The sequence below is a fragment of the Mobula hypostoma genome, chromosome 22 (genome assembly GCF_963921235.1).
Source record: "Mobula hypostoma chromosome 22, sMobHyp1.1, whole genome shotgun sequence".
In the NCBI taxonomy this organism is placed as follows: Eukaryota; Metazoa; Chordata; class Chondrichthyes; order Myliobatiformes; family Myliobatidae; genus Mobula; species Mobula hypostoma.
Window position 1 is genome coordinate 48,040,219 of NC_086118.1, and position 14,492 is coordinate 48,054,710.

Genomic DNA, 14,492 nt, shown 5'->3' on the forward strand with positions numbered 1-14,492 from the left:
GGACAGAATCTTTGCAGTACTTACCTATAACTTTAAGATCAAAACGAACTTGTTGGGTAGGAAGTGTTTCGGCATACTTGTGGACACACTATATTGACGCTGGAACTATGACATCACTTGCAGGCTGCCCCCAGCATATCCTCAGACTGTGTTGGCGGTTGATGCAAAGTGACACATTGCATTGCATTTTCGATGTTTCTATGTACGTGTGACACATAAAGTTAATCTTTAATATATTCCCAAACTCAGTGTAGTGAACAGGGATTGACAGCAATCTCCAGAGTGACTACCTTTGGAAACAAAGGATGTTTACACTATCAGACTTGCTCTTCCTTCTGGCGGCAACAAGATAAACCTCACTATCCCCCAACAACTCCCTCCATCCACCCTCACATTTACATCTACCTTTGATGTAGATCCTACTCCGGGAGGTTTTCTTGTAAAGAGATCTTTGGGCCTCTGCAGGGAGCAGGAGAGCATTGGGCTCCAAGGTCTTTAGAGTATCTGAATTTGTTAATTGCTGTTTAACAAATCATTAATTGTTTAGAGTTCCCTGTGTTTTTTCTCAAGTGACTTGCTCTTTGTAATACGGACTCCTGGCGCCTCCTGTTTAAACGTGTCCAGTTTGTTTTGATCAGCTCAAGGATTTTGTGTTACTTGCATCATTTAAGCAGGCGCCCGATCAGCGCTAATCGCGGCGTCCTAATTTTGAGAAGGTTACGTCCCACAGAGGCATTCGGCCAAGCCATCAATGTTCTGTTGGAATTGTTGTGAATAAACTCAGGTCACAATCTCTGCAACGGAGTTTGTCTTTCCCCCGCACTTGGGTTCCAACGTTGCCAGCGCGCGTTGTGAAATTTCAGCTTTGTAACTTTTGTAACTTTCTCCATTGAAAAGGGAATGAGTTTTACTCTGAATAGAACAGAACAGCACAGTAGAGGCCCTTCAGCCCATAGTGCTGTGCCAACCCTTTAATCTGCTCCAAAATCAATCTAATCCTACCCTCCAGTATAGCCCTCCATTTTCTATCATCCATGCACCTAAGAGTCTCTTAAATGTCCCTAATGAATCTGCCGCCATTACCTCACAGACAGCCCATCTCACACACCTACCACTCCTAGTGTGAAAGCCCTACCTCTGATATGCCCCCCTTATATTTTCCTCCCATCACCTTAAAATTATGCCCTCTTGTAATAGACATTTCCCCCTAGGAAAAAGACTCTGGCTGTCCACTTGATTTATGCCTCTTATCATCTTGTACACCTCTATCAAATCACTTCTCATCCTCCTTCGATCCAAAGAGCCCTAGCTTGCTCAACCTATCCTCACAACATTTGTTCTCTAATCCAGGCATCGTTCTGGTAAATGTCCTCTGCACCACTTCTAAAGCTTCCACATCCTTCCTATAATGAGGCAACCAAAGCTGAACACAATACTCCAAGTGTGGTATAACCAGCGTTTTCTGGAACTGTAACGTTACTTCATGGCTCTTGAACTCAATACCCTACTGACGAGAGTCAACACCTTCTTAAACCATCCTATCAGTTTATGCTGAAACTTTGAGGAACCTATGGATGTGGACTCCAAGACCCCTCTGTTCCTTCCATTAATTGTTAAGAATCCTGCAATTAACACTGTATTCCACCTACAAGTTTGAGTAATAGAGCGTCTATCTCCCAGTGGAATTGGTTATCATGCTTCAGTATTCCGAGCTTGGCAATGAACATTGAATCTTCCCTTGTCTGTGTGACAAGGGAGTTGAGGAGGAGAGGGATTTCAGGTCTTGCTGTCAATCACTTCCCACCTATGAAGCAGAACTGTGAAAGGCTGAGGGAGCATCAACATAACTGCCTAGGTTATGTTGTAACAGGGGAGTGGCACAGATGCACTGCGGTTAGCATAATGCTATTACAGCACCAGTGATCCGCAATTGGGGTTCAATTCCTACCGCTGCCTGTAAGGAATGTGGACGCTCTCCTGTGACTGCGCGGGTTTCCTCCGGAGGCCCGTCCTTCTCCCACTTTCCAAAGACGTGCAGGTTAGAGCTAGCAAGCTGTGGGCATGCTCGGTTGACGCCGGAAGCACGGCAACACTTGTGGGCTGCCCCCAGCATATCCTCAGCCTGTGCTGGTCGTTGATGCAAATGACGCAGTTCACTGCATGATTTGATGTTTCGATGCACAGTACATGCGACAAATAAAGCTAATCTTTAAAACTTTCAGGAAAAGCAGTTGATGGAAGTTACTGAAAGTGGTTTATTAGATTTATCATCAAAGCTTTTGGTGCCTTGAATTGTGTGATTTCTGTTCAGTCTATACCGTGAACTCATGAAGATTCACTCAAGCATTGAGAGAGTCTAATGAAAAGAGAGGACTATCTCCCTGCTGAAGTATAACATTATACACACTGCAAGTCAGGGAACTACACTCAGTGGCCACTTTATTAGGTACACCTGTACACCTGCTCGTTAATGCAAACCTCTAATCAGCCAATCATGTGGTAGCAATTCAATTCACTAGAGCATGCAGACATGGTCCAGAGGTTCAGTTGTTGTTCAGACCAAACATCTGAATGGGGAAGAAATGTGATCTAAGTGGCTTTGACCATGGAATGATTGTTGGTGCCAGATGGGGTGGTTTGAGCATCTCCAAAATTGCTGATCTCCTGGGATTTTCGCGCACAACAGTCCAAAGAGTTTACAGAGAATGGTATGAAAAACATTAAAAAAAACCATCCAGTGGGTGGAATTTCTGTGGGTGAAAACATCTTGTTAAAGAGAGAGGTCAGAGAATCGCAAGACTGGTTCAAGCTGACAGGAAGGCTACAGTAATTCAAGTAATCACATGTTACAACAATAGTGTGTAGAAGAATAACCCTGAATGCACAACATGTCGAACCCTGAAGTGGACGGGCTACAGCAGCAGATGACCACAAACATGATCTCAGTGGCCACTTTATTAGGTACAGGAGTTACCAGTGGCCACTGATTGTACTTCATCATATCTTCCGTTACACCTTTAGTGAGAGTTGAACCACAACACAACTATAAACCTAAATGAGTGAGGTTAAGGAAAGAACAAGTTTATAACAACCATATCTACCTGAGTGTAAACAAATTAGAAAGGAATTAACTACCCTTACCTCCAATGAGGAAGTAGGAGCCCGTGAACAGAAGCAGGTAGAGACCATTAGCCAGAGAGCTGATCAGTCCACCAATCCCTCCAAGCACCAGAAGAACCAGACTGAGGGGCAGCAAAATGACAAACACCTTCTGCATAACTGAGAAGAGGAAGAGGGAGAGAGACAAGACAGATAGAAGGAAAGTAAGAGAAAGGAACAGAGCTCAGCCGGTTAACGATGCTGAAGACTTATATACAGTGCTATTATTATTATTATTATTATTATTTGTTTTTTTTATTTCCACAGTTTGTCTTCTTTTGCGCATTAGTTGTTTGCCCATTCATTGTTTGGGTGTAGTTTTCCATTGATTCTTTGGTATTTCATTGTTCCACTGTGAATGCCTAAGGAAACCCATGCGGTCACAGCAAGAAGGTACAAACTTCTTCCCACCACTGCCTATAAGGAGTTTGTACGTTCTCCCTGTGGCCATGTGGGTTTCCTCCGGGTGCTCTGGTTTCCTCCCACAGTCCAAAGACATACCGGTTGGTGGGTTAATTGCTCATTGTAAAATTGTCCCGTGATTAGGCTAGGATTAAATCAGGGGATTGCTGGGCAGCGTGGTTCGAAGGATGGGAAGAGCCTATTCCGCCCTGTAATAAAAAAAAATCTCAGGGGAACATATGGCGGCGCGGTAGCGCAACGGCTTGTGCATTGCTTTACAGCACCAATGTCTGGGGGTTCGATTCCCACCACTGCCCGTAAGGAGTTTGTACTTTCTTCCCGTGACCGTGTGGGTTTCCTCAGGATGTTCCAGTTTCCTCCCACAGTCCACAGATATACGGGCAGGTTGATCAGTCACAGTGGGTGTAACTGGGCGCTGCGGGATCATTAGGAAGGAAGTGTCTGTTACCATGCTGTATCTCTAAACTAAATAAAGTTCTTTTTAAAAAGTATGTGGTGACATATACGTACTTCCATAATATTTTTTTTGAACTCTGAATCTAGTGATCTCAAGGTTTGCATCAGTTATCTCACACAATGGGCTATAAATCCAGCTTCTAATTCAGGCAGAGTAACAATTGGGATGTGAAGTCTTTCTTCAATGGAATCCAGTATCTCATCATTTCCTTACAGATATATTTAACTTCCTCCCATTATTCTTACATATTTTGCTTTTCACTTGATTGAGATGTTGTTGCAAATCAGTAGAGTAAGACTCGTAGCTTTAAGATATATTTTAAATAAATATGCTCAGTGCAAAGGGTTGAATAATATCAAGTGTTTTGGAAACTAGGAGATAAACAAAATAGAACATAGAACATCGAAATTTACAACACATTACAAGCTCTTCGGCTCACAATGTGTGCCAACCATGTAACCTGCTCTCGAAGCTGCCTAGAATTTCCCTTCCGCATAGCCCTCTATTTTTCTAAGCTCCATGTACGTATCTAAGAGTCTCTTAAAAGACCCTATTGTATCCACCTCTACCACCTTTGCTAGCAGTGCATTCCACACACCCACCACTCTCTGTGTGAAAAACTTGCCTCTGACATCCCCCTCGTACCTATTTCCAAGCACCTTAAAACTATGTCCCCTCGTGTTAGCCATTTCAGCCCTGTGAAAAAGCCTCTGACTATCCACACAATCAATGCCTCTCATCATCTTATATACCTCTTTCAGGTCACCTCTCATTCTACGTTGCTCCAAAGAGAAAAGGCCAAGTTCACTCAGCCTATTCTCATAAGGCATGTTCCCCAATCCAGGCAACATCCTTGTAAATCTCCTCTGCACTCTCTCTATAGTATCCACATCCTTCCTGTAGTGAGGTGACCAGAACTGAACACAGCCCTCAAAGTGGGGTCTAACTAAGGTCTTATATAGCTGTAACATTACTTTAGTTAGATACAGGACAGGATATTATTGACTTGTGAACATTAAATAGTTTTAAGAGAAAACAGGTTCTTGTTTCCAGATGTGTCCCGACGAAGGTCATGGTCCAAGACGTCAATGACTCCACGCCATGCAATCACTCCTATGTAATCAATTAACTTACTAACCCGTATGCCCTTGGGATGTGGAAAGAAACTGGAGCATCCGGGGGAAACCCATGTGGTCACTAGGGGAATGTACAAACTCCTTACAGACAGAGGTGGGTACTGACCCGATCGCTGGTGCTGCAAAGCGTTATGCTAACTGTTACGCTGCCCCTTTTGTGATTGTGAATGAAAGCCACCAGAGAGACACTGAAGCCAGTCATAGCAAGAGGATTCGAGTACAGGAGCAGGGGGGTACTACTGCAGTTGTACAAGGCCTTGGTGAGACCACACCTGGAGTATTGTGTGCAGTTTTGGTCCCCTAATCTGAGGAAAGACATTCTTGCCATAGAGGGAGTACAAAGAAGGTTCACCAGATTGATTCCTGGGATGGCAGGACTTTCATATGATGAAAGACTGGATCGACTAGGCTTATACTCTCTGGAATTTAGAAGATTGAGGGGGGATCTTATTGAAACGTATAAAATTTTAAAGGGATTGGACAGGCTAGATGTAGGAAGATTGTTCCCGATGTTGGGGAAGTCCAGAACGAGGGGACACAGTTTGAGGATGAAGGGGAAGCCTTTTAGGACCGAAGTGAGGAAAAACTTCTTCACACAGGGAGTGGTGAATCTGTGGAATTCTCTGCCATAGGAAACAGTTGAGGCCAGTTCATTGGCTATATTTAAGAGGGAGTTAGATATGGCCCTTGTGGCTAGAGGGATCGGGGGTATGGAGAGAAGGCAGGTACAGGGTTCTGAGTTGGATGATCAGCCATGATCATACTGAATGGCGGTGCAGGCTCGAAGGGCCGAATGGCCTACTCCTGCACCTATTTTCTATGCTTCTAAATAGAAATCTTTATTCGGCACAGCAAGCAGGCATTCTCATGGAGACACTCTCAGTACAGGCTCCCTGACCCAATATTACATCACATTTTTATACGTTAACGAACGAAGGTAGCAACAGGACAATTTCTTTTGTTACAGTGCATTCATCATGCTTCCATTGAGTTGCACATAATCTTCAAACACTTAGATCTTCATACCGACACACCCAAAATGAGTGTTAATCACTCTCTCTGAACTGCATTCATGCATACCCAGACATCTCAGGTGAATGATGTGTTTCCAGGCTTGCAATCAAATCCAGTCCGCTGCTCTAGGAAGACCATTGTCATGAGCTGCATTTTAAATTGAATCTGCAATCTGCATTCATATCTGAAGACTGGTTGCTATAGAAATTAATATGTGCTCTATTCCAAAACTCCAGAATACACCCCAACAGCCGCTATCAAATTTGTGTAGATTGTGTTGCCATGCTGTCAGTGCCAGCATAGCAAGCCTGCAACTTACTAACCCACAACTTTGGAATGTGGGAGGAAGCTGAGGCACCAGGACGTGACCCACACAATCACAGGGAAAACGTACAGGCAACGACAAGTATTGAACCCCTATCACTGATCTCTGGTACGGTAGGGCTATGCACTAACTGCTGTGATACTGTGCCGTAACATCTCAGCGCTTTGTGTAACTGCAAAAATATCAAAGAGACCCTGCACCACCTCGTCGACTGGGCTTTTAGAGCTGTGCTTCGAAGAGAAAAGACGAGTTGCTCCTTGATTAGTGCTGTCAATGAAAGGAGATCATGGGCAAATTTGTTGGTCATTAGGTATCCTCACAGAAGCTTTCACAGAGCAAGATCTGCCCTTAATTCAATGCACTTTATGAACAAAACGTAGACAGAGATTTGCTTCTGAAATTTCCCAATTGTGTTTCTGAAATGGATGTGTAATAATAACCTAATAATAGTTTGGAACATTCTAATTTATCTTTAAGATGAAAGGCTTGCAATTGACATGGATGTGAGGAACTAAAGGAAAACAGTTGTTTTTACAAAATCTCGATACAAGTTCAAGTGGGTTCAACTTCAAGGTTTGACTCCACTTAACTGAAAATCAAATAAACTGCAGATGCTGGAAATCTAAAACATAAACAAAAAGTGTTCAAAATACTCTCCTGAAATGTGAAATAGTTCTCTTCCCAGAAGCATAGCCTGTTCTGCTGAGTACTTCCAGAAATTTCCACTTCAACATTATAGAGTATAGGATATCACACCACAATACAATCCACAATATTGTACTGACCTTCTAACATACTCTAAGATCAATCTATCCCTTCCCTCTCAAATAGTCCTTGATTTTTCTTTCATCCGTGTGCCTATCTAGGGGTCACTTAAGTGCACCTAATGTATCTGCCTCTACCACCACCCCTAGCAGTGCATTCCAAACACCCTCCACTCTCTATGTTAAAAACATCCTCCTGATCCTGACATCCCACTATACTTTCCTCCAATCACATTAAAATTATGAGATCGAGAGATATTAGAACATTAAAACATAAAGGAATGCATGAGGTAATTCATCCCCTCACATCTGTTTTACACTCATTCAGTGAGCCCACAGCTGATCTGTGGTCAAACACCTTCCAAAGCAACACCCACAGGGTGCTGGAGGAACTCGGCATGGGTCAGGCAGCACGTATGGAAAGGAGTAAACAGCTGATATTTCAGGCCAAAACCCTTCTTCAGAACTGAGGGGGAAGGAGGAAGATACCAGAGTAAAACGGGGAATGAGGTTAGCTGGAAGGTGGAAGGTGATAGGTGAAGCCTGGTGGATGTGAAAGGCCAAGATCCGGAGAAGAAGGAATCTGATAGGAGAGGAGAGTGGACAATAGGAGAAAGGGAAAGAGGAGGGGACACAGGGAGAAGAAGTGAAAGGTTTGGAGTGGGAATAGAGGAAGGGGAGGGGGATATTTGTTCACCTTCCACCTTTCTAGGCCCCAAACCCTTCATAACCTTGGCCAGCAAAAAAAAAACTGTTGAATTCAGTGAATATGGTAGCTAGGACTTTATACCTTGGAGCATCAGGGATTCAGGGGTGACTTTATAGAGTTGTATAAAATAATAAGGGGTATAGATAATCTTTGCCCCAGGAAAGGGAAACTGAAAATTGGAAGGCATTGATTTAAGGTGGGAGATGAAACATTTAAGAGGAACCCTACTGGCAGTTTCTTCACAGAAAGGTGGACCATACATGGAAAGAGCTGCCAAAGGAAATAGTTGACACTGGTACAATAACAGCATTTAAAAGACATTTGTAAAAGTACACAGGTAGAGGGCCCTAGAAGGATATGGGTCAAACACTGGCCAGTGGATCCATATTGGTGTGCACCATGGTTGGCATGGACTAGCAGGGCTGAAGAGCCTCCCCACCGTTGAGCTCATCCAAAAGAAGTGGTGCCATAAGAAAGCAGCGTCCGTCAGCAAAGACCCTCACCAGCCGGGCCACAGTCTCTTCTCATTGCTGTCAGCAGGCAGGAGGGACAGGAGCCTTAGGTCCCACACCTCCAGGTTCCTGAACCAGCGAGGATAACTGCACTCATCTCGACACTGAACTGATTCCACAACCTACAGACTCACTTTCAAGGACTCCACAAATCATGTTCTCAGCATATATATATAATAGGCATCCGTTAGTCTCATGAGACCATGGATTTGCGCCTTGGAAGGTTTCCAGTGTGCAGGCCTGGGCAAGGTTGTATGGAAGACCAGCAGCTGCCCATGCTGCAAGTCTCCCCTCTCCACGCCACCGATGTTGTCCAAGGGAAGGGCATTAGGACCCATACAGCTTGGCACCAGTGTCGTCGCAGAGCAATGAGTGATTAAGTGCCTTGCTCAAGGACACAACACACTGCCTCAGCCAAAGCTCAAACTAGCGACCTTCAGATCACTAGACGTACGCCTTAACCACTTGGCCACACGCCAACAATATATATACCTAAGACTTGCACAGCACTCTATATATTATGCTGAGAACATGATTTGTAGAGTCCTTGAAAGGGAGTCTGTATATAAAAAATCAGGGTTTCTAGGATCTTTGCATAGCAGTCTAGTAATTTTATGTATTGCACTGTACTGCTGCAAAAAAGAACAAATTTCATGACATATGTGAGTGATGATAAACCTGATTCTTATATGGGTCTCTATTTTGGACTGAGTGTGGGAAGGAGGCAGAGAGAGGGGAATCATGATTGGGAACAGGGGAAAGGAGAGGGGAGGAAGTGGGAAGTATCACAGAGACATTCTGCAATGACCAATAAACCAATTGTTTGGAACCTTGCCTGGTGTCTCAGGCTGGGTGTGTCTGCGCCCACACCACCACCCATCCCTGACGTTTCTTCTCTGCCAGCTGTCCCACACCCCCTCCCGTGGCACTTTACCCTTGCCATTCCCAACATCCTTTGCTCCCGTCAGATTTACAAATTCACTCTGTGCTCCATGTTGACAAATACAGTACTGTGCAAAAGACTTCAGCCCCCTAGCTGTATATTTGTGCCCAAGACTTTTGCACAGTTCTTTCGGTCACGATATATGTGGTGAAGTTTGTGAAATGAGCCTGTGCTGCCCAGTTACACCCATGTGACCTAATGTGGTGCCTTGGTAGCGTAGCGGTCAGCACAGCACTTCACAGCACAAGTGATCAGAAGATCGGGGTGCGCCACTGTCTGTAAGGAGTGGCTACGTTCTCCCCATGACCATGTGAGTTTCCTCTGGGTGCTCCAGTTTCCTCCCACATTCCAAAGACATATGCTTAGGGCTTGTAAGTGGTGGCCATGCTATTTTGCACCGGAAGTGCGGCGATAATCGCGGGCTGCCCCCAGCACATCCTCAGACTGTGTTGGTCATTGACACAAACAACGCATTTCACTGTATGCCGCAATGTTGTACACATGACAAATAAAGATCATTTTTAGTCTTTATATATCTTTAACCTACTAACAAGTTCTTGAAATACGGGAGGAAACCAAGGCACCCAGAGGAAACCCATGTGGTTACGAGGAATATTCCCAGACCGTTCATGTTCAAGTTTTAGTTTATTGTCATTTCAAATGTGTACATGTAGACCGCAAAATGTTCCTCCAGACCAAGGTGCACAACGCAATTTGTATAACCCACACACAACACATAAAATAATATTACCACAAATAAATTAACAAATATAAAATACGTATATTTATATTGACATTTAACCTAGACCATTGATCCTGGGATGTGAATTTGCATCTTACCGTAGAGGTCACACAATTTAAATTCAAATGGAATAAAGCTAGAATTAAAAAGGAAGCCTTGTTTGTCAAATTGGTCTTCATAAAAACCTATCTGGCTCAGTTATACCCTCCAGAAAAGGAGATCTCCCATCCTTACCTGAATGCAATGAATCTTGCTGTGACATGCAAAGATTAGTCTCTTCCCTCTGAAACGCCTCATTAGTCATTCCGTTCAATGTGGGATGGCCCATCTTCCATGAATGACTGGAAACTAAATCTGAACGTGGAGTGCATGCACACACACACACACACACACACACACACACACGCACACACACACACACACACGCACACACACACGCAGAAGAAATGCTGGCACTTACACAGTAGGTGTTGCTGGGACTCAGGCACACTTTGACTCTCCTCGCTAAAGGGGTCTATCAAAGCAATGCAAGCATTTTTACCTGAAAAAAAAAGTAAGACTATGTTACACAGTAGGACCCAGCTTTTCTGTAAATATTTCCTCAAAAGAAAGAGGACATTGTACGGTCCTCTAGAGCTGTTTATATACATTAAGTAAACTCATTCACCAGTGTAGCATCTAGCTCTATGCCACAAAGCACAAGAATCTAAATTAGTGGGCTGCTAATATGAATGTCATAGTTACAGCACTCTAAAATATTACAGCTAATATTCAACATACAGTGTCATAAACCATCATATTGTACATCTTTCCAGCTGGGTTTTTACTGGAGCCTGACATCTAGACTTAAGGTGAGAAATGGTGAGAACCATTCGAGCCTTATAAGGGACCACAGTCACTCAAGAGGCAGTTTATTACCTCTCCTTTACGTTGAATGGCATTTCCATCAGTACCCTAGTACTTCGCATTGATGAGAAATTAGACCGTACAATTGCCAGGGTTACCTGATTAATTTACAGACCGTGGTAATTAACAGAGAATCACTTACTACCTGATCGGTTCGAACGAGGGGTGTGATCGAATACTCTCCACTTGCACATACACAATCCTCATGGTTGATGACACACTTAACCAGCAACACCATCTCACCACCTGTGGTAGAAGTGGTTAAAACTGGTGTATGATGGGATACTTGACCATTCCGGAGCAGCTGGGCCTAAGACCGCTGGTGTGTGTCGAGAATAACCTTGGATGATAAGTGCAGCAGCAGGAACTCCGATAAATAAGATACTAGGCCCCTGGAAGAAGGAGGAAGGATGTGTCTGGGGGTAAATTATGAGTCCCGATAACAGGAAGCAGGAAGAACTGTTAGACTCACGCTGAGAGATAATTGGCATGTCTTTTAAACGATTGATCATGTACTGACCGTGGGATGCCAAACAAAGTTATGTGAAGTTGTTTGCATGTATGAGCTCTGTACAACCTAAAAATCAGAGCTCTGGTGGTGGTGGAGACTGCTGCAGACTCTCCATGATATCACATTAATAAACTCTTAAAACAAAACTCGAAGACACTCTGGTGTTCTTAGTTAGTGTTTCCATGACACCACCTTAAGTATTCAACCTCGAAGGTTGGTACGTGATGCCATTGTCGACACCGATGAACTGGACTCAAAAATATCATACTCATTCCTCAACCATACTTTATTTACTCGTGCACAAAGGAGAATAGCACGGCCCCTGCCACCACATTGTTCTGAAGTCTGAACAGAGATATTTTTGTACAAAATTGACTGTCAGTTACAGATTTTGACCATTTGGTAAACTGTCCATGTTTGAATTCCTTACTGGCAAGATCAATCAACCTTCACAATATAGGTGTTACAAGTCAACAGAAACTACAAGCCAACAACTGACAATACTCTGAAGTTAGTGAAGTAATTGTCCCTTAGTTGGTGTGTGATCAATGAATGCTTCCATCACATCCTTACCTTGTCTCAGTAAGCTAAATGGCTCTGGTCCCCGGCTGTGCAAAAAAAAGCTATGCTTTTCAAGCAACACACATCAAAGTTGCTGGTGAACGCAGCAGGCCAGGCAGCATCTCTAGGAAGCGGTACAGTCAACATTTCAGGCCGAGACCCTTGGTCCTGACGAAGGGTCTCGTCCTGAAACGTCAACTGTACCTCTTCCTAGATATGCTGCCTGGCCTGCTGCGTTCACCAGCAACTTTGATGTGTGTTGCTTGAATTTCCAGCATCTGCAGAATTCCTGTTGTATGCTTTTCAAAGAGCTTTCTTGCCTGAGCGGACTGCACCCTTGCCTTCTCAAACTTTCAGCCTAGGCAAGGAATGATTCAAAGTTCCAAATACATTTATTATCAAGATAAGTATAAATTATAGAACCTTGAGATTCCTCTGCTTACAGGCTGCCTCAAAACAAGAAACCCTAAAGAACACAATTTTTCAAAAGGACCAACACCCAATGCACAGAGAGAAAAATAAAACAAATCATGCAAACAATAAGGCAAGCATCAACATTCCGAATGGAATTGAGTCCATAAACCCGAAGCCTGGAGGAGCTGCAGCAGGTCCATAATCTCAGTGTCGAGGAGAGCAGAGTAAGGCGTGGAGCACAACCAGCCCTGATCCTCACTTCCGAGCCCGACACCCTGCCTTTTCAGTCCATCTGGCCTAGCGTCTAACTTGTCCGAGCACCAGGTCATCCCCCTGCTCTAGAACCCGGGCCTCACCACAGCAATGCGTTCTGTGCTGGCCCGTACTTGACATTTCCAAATCAGCCCGGCACCTAGACGAATCCAACCTTGACTCTGGAAAAAAAACTCCAACTTTTCTCTGCTCTGCTCTCTCCAACACCTTCTCTGACTCTGACTTCATCTCAAACATGCCCTGACCTCACTCCATCCACTTGACCATGCTCCAACTCCACCTCGCACCCACCCAACTCAACCCTTGGACCTGCTTCATCCTCGCTTGCCTCTTCATTGTTTGCGGTGGTTGTTTACCACAGATTTCCACAGAAAAAGTGTTATTAATAGAGTATTTCACCGTAATTCTTGCTTTGAGAACCGCCAGTAAGCTGTCACCCACCTCCAGTAGAGCCATCTTAAACTGGATGACAAGGCAACTGTGGGTGACAAAGGAAGTCAAAGGCAGCATTAAAGCAAAAGAGAGGGCATATAATATAGCAAAATTTGTGAGAATGTAGAAGATTGGACCCCAAGACTGATTGTGGATGATCAGCCATCATCACAGTGAATGGAAGTGCTGGCTCGAAGGGCCGAATGGTCTACTCCTGCACCTATTGTCTATTGTCTATTGGGAAATCTTTAAAAACCAACAGAAAGCAACTAAAAGAACACAAAGATAGAAAAGATGAAACTTGAAGGTGAGCTAACTAAAAATATCAAAAAGGATACTAAAAGATTTTCAGATGTTGAAAGAGTAAAAGAGAGGCATGAGTGAATATTGGACCACTGGCAAATGATGCTGGAGAGGTAGTAATGGGGGACAAAGAAATGGAGGGTGAACTTAATAAATACTTGTATTAGTCTTCTAACTAAGAGTACACCAGAAATGTCAAGACTGTTAGGAAGTGGAAGTGAGAGCAGTGCTATTGCTAAGGAGAAGGTGCTTGGGAAGCTGAAAGGTCTGAAGGTAGATAAGTCACCTGGACCAGATGGACTACACCCCCCCCCCCCCACAAGATTCTGAAAGAGGTCGCTGAAGAGCTTGTGGAGGTATTAAACATGATCTTTCGAGAATTAGTAGATTCTGGAATGGTTCTGAAGGACAGGAAAAGTGCAAACGCCACTCCACTCTTTAAGAACGGAGGAAAGGAAATTATAGACCAATTAGCATGACTTCAGTGGATGGGAAGATATTGGAATCCTTTATTAAGGATGAGGTTTTCTGGTACTTAGAGGCATATGATAAAGTAGGCCAAATTCAGCATGGTTTCCTTAGGGGAAATCTTGCTTGACATATCTGTTGGAATTCTTTGAGGAATTAACAAGCAGGATAGACAAAGGAGAGTCAGTAGATATTGTTTACTTGGATTTTCAGAAAGCCTTTAACAAGGTGCCGCACATGAGGCTGCTTAACGATTAAAGAGCCCATGATATTACAGGAAAGGTTCTAGCATGGAGAGACCAGTGGCTGATTGGCAGAAGGCAAAGAGTGGGAATAAAGGGGGCCTATTCTGGTTGGCTGCCAGTATCCCATTAGTGGTATTCCACAGAGGTCTGTGTTGAGACCGTTTCTTTTCGCATTATCAGTCAATGATTTGGATG

The 14,492-nt window shown here is 43.9% G+C and overlaps 1 protein-coding gene across 2 annotated transcripts in view; it reads right to left on the reverse strand.

Annotated features, from left to right (window-relative positions):
- The window catches only part of tmem235b (transmembrane protein 235b), a 101,109-nt gene that overhangs the window by 34,831 nt on the left and 51,786 nt on the right, over window positions 1-14,492 (reverse strand). Inside the window, exons 2-3 of one of the 2 annotated variants that reach the window (XM_063074566.1) lie at window positions 10,645-10,725; window positions 3,142-3,279 (exon numbers count right to left, since the gene is read on the reverse strand). In XM_063074566.1, the coding sequence (XP_062930636.1) occupies window positions 3,142-3,279; window positions 10,645-10,725 (219 nt within the window). The remainder of the gene's footprint in view (window positions 1-3,141; window positions 3,280-10,644; window positions 10,726-14,492) is intronic. The other variant, XM_063074567.1, reaches the window with a different exon arrangement.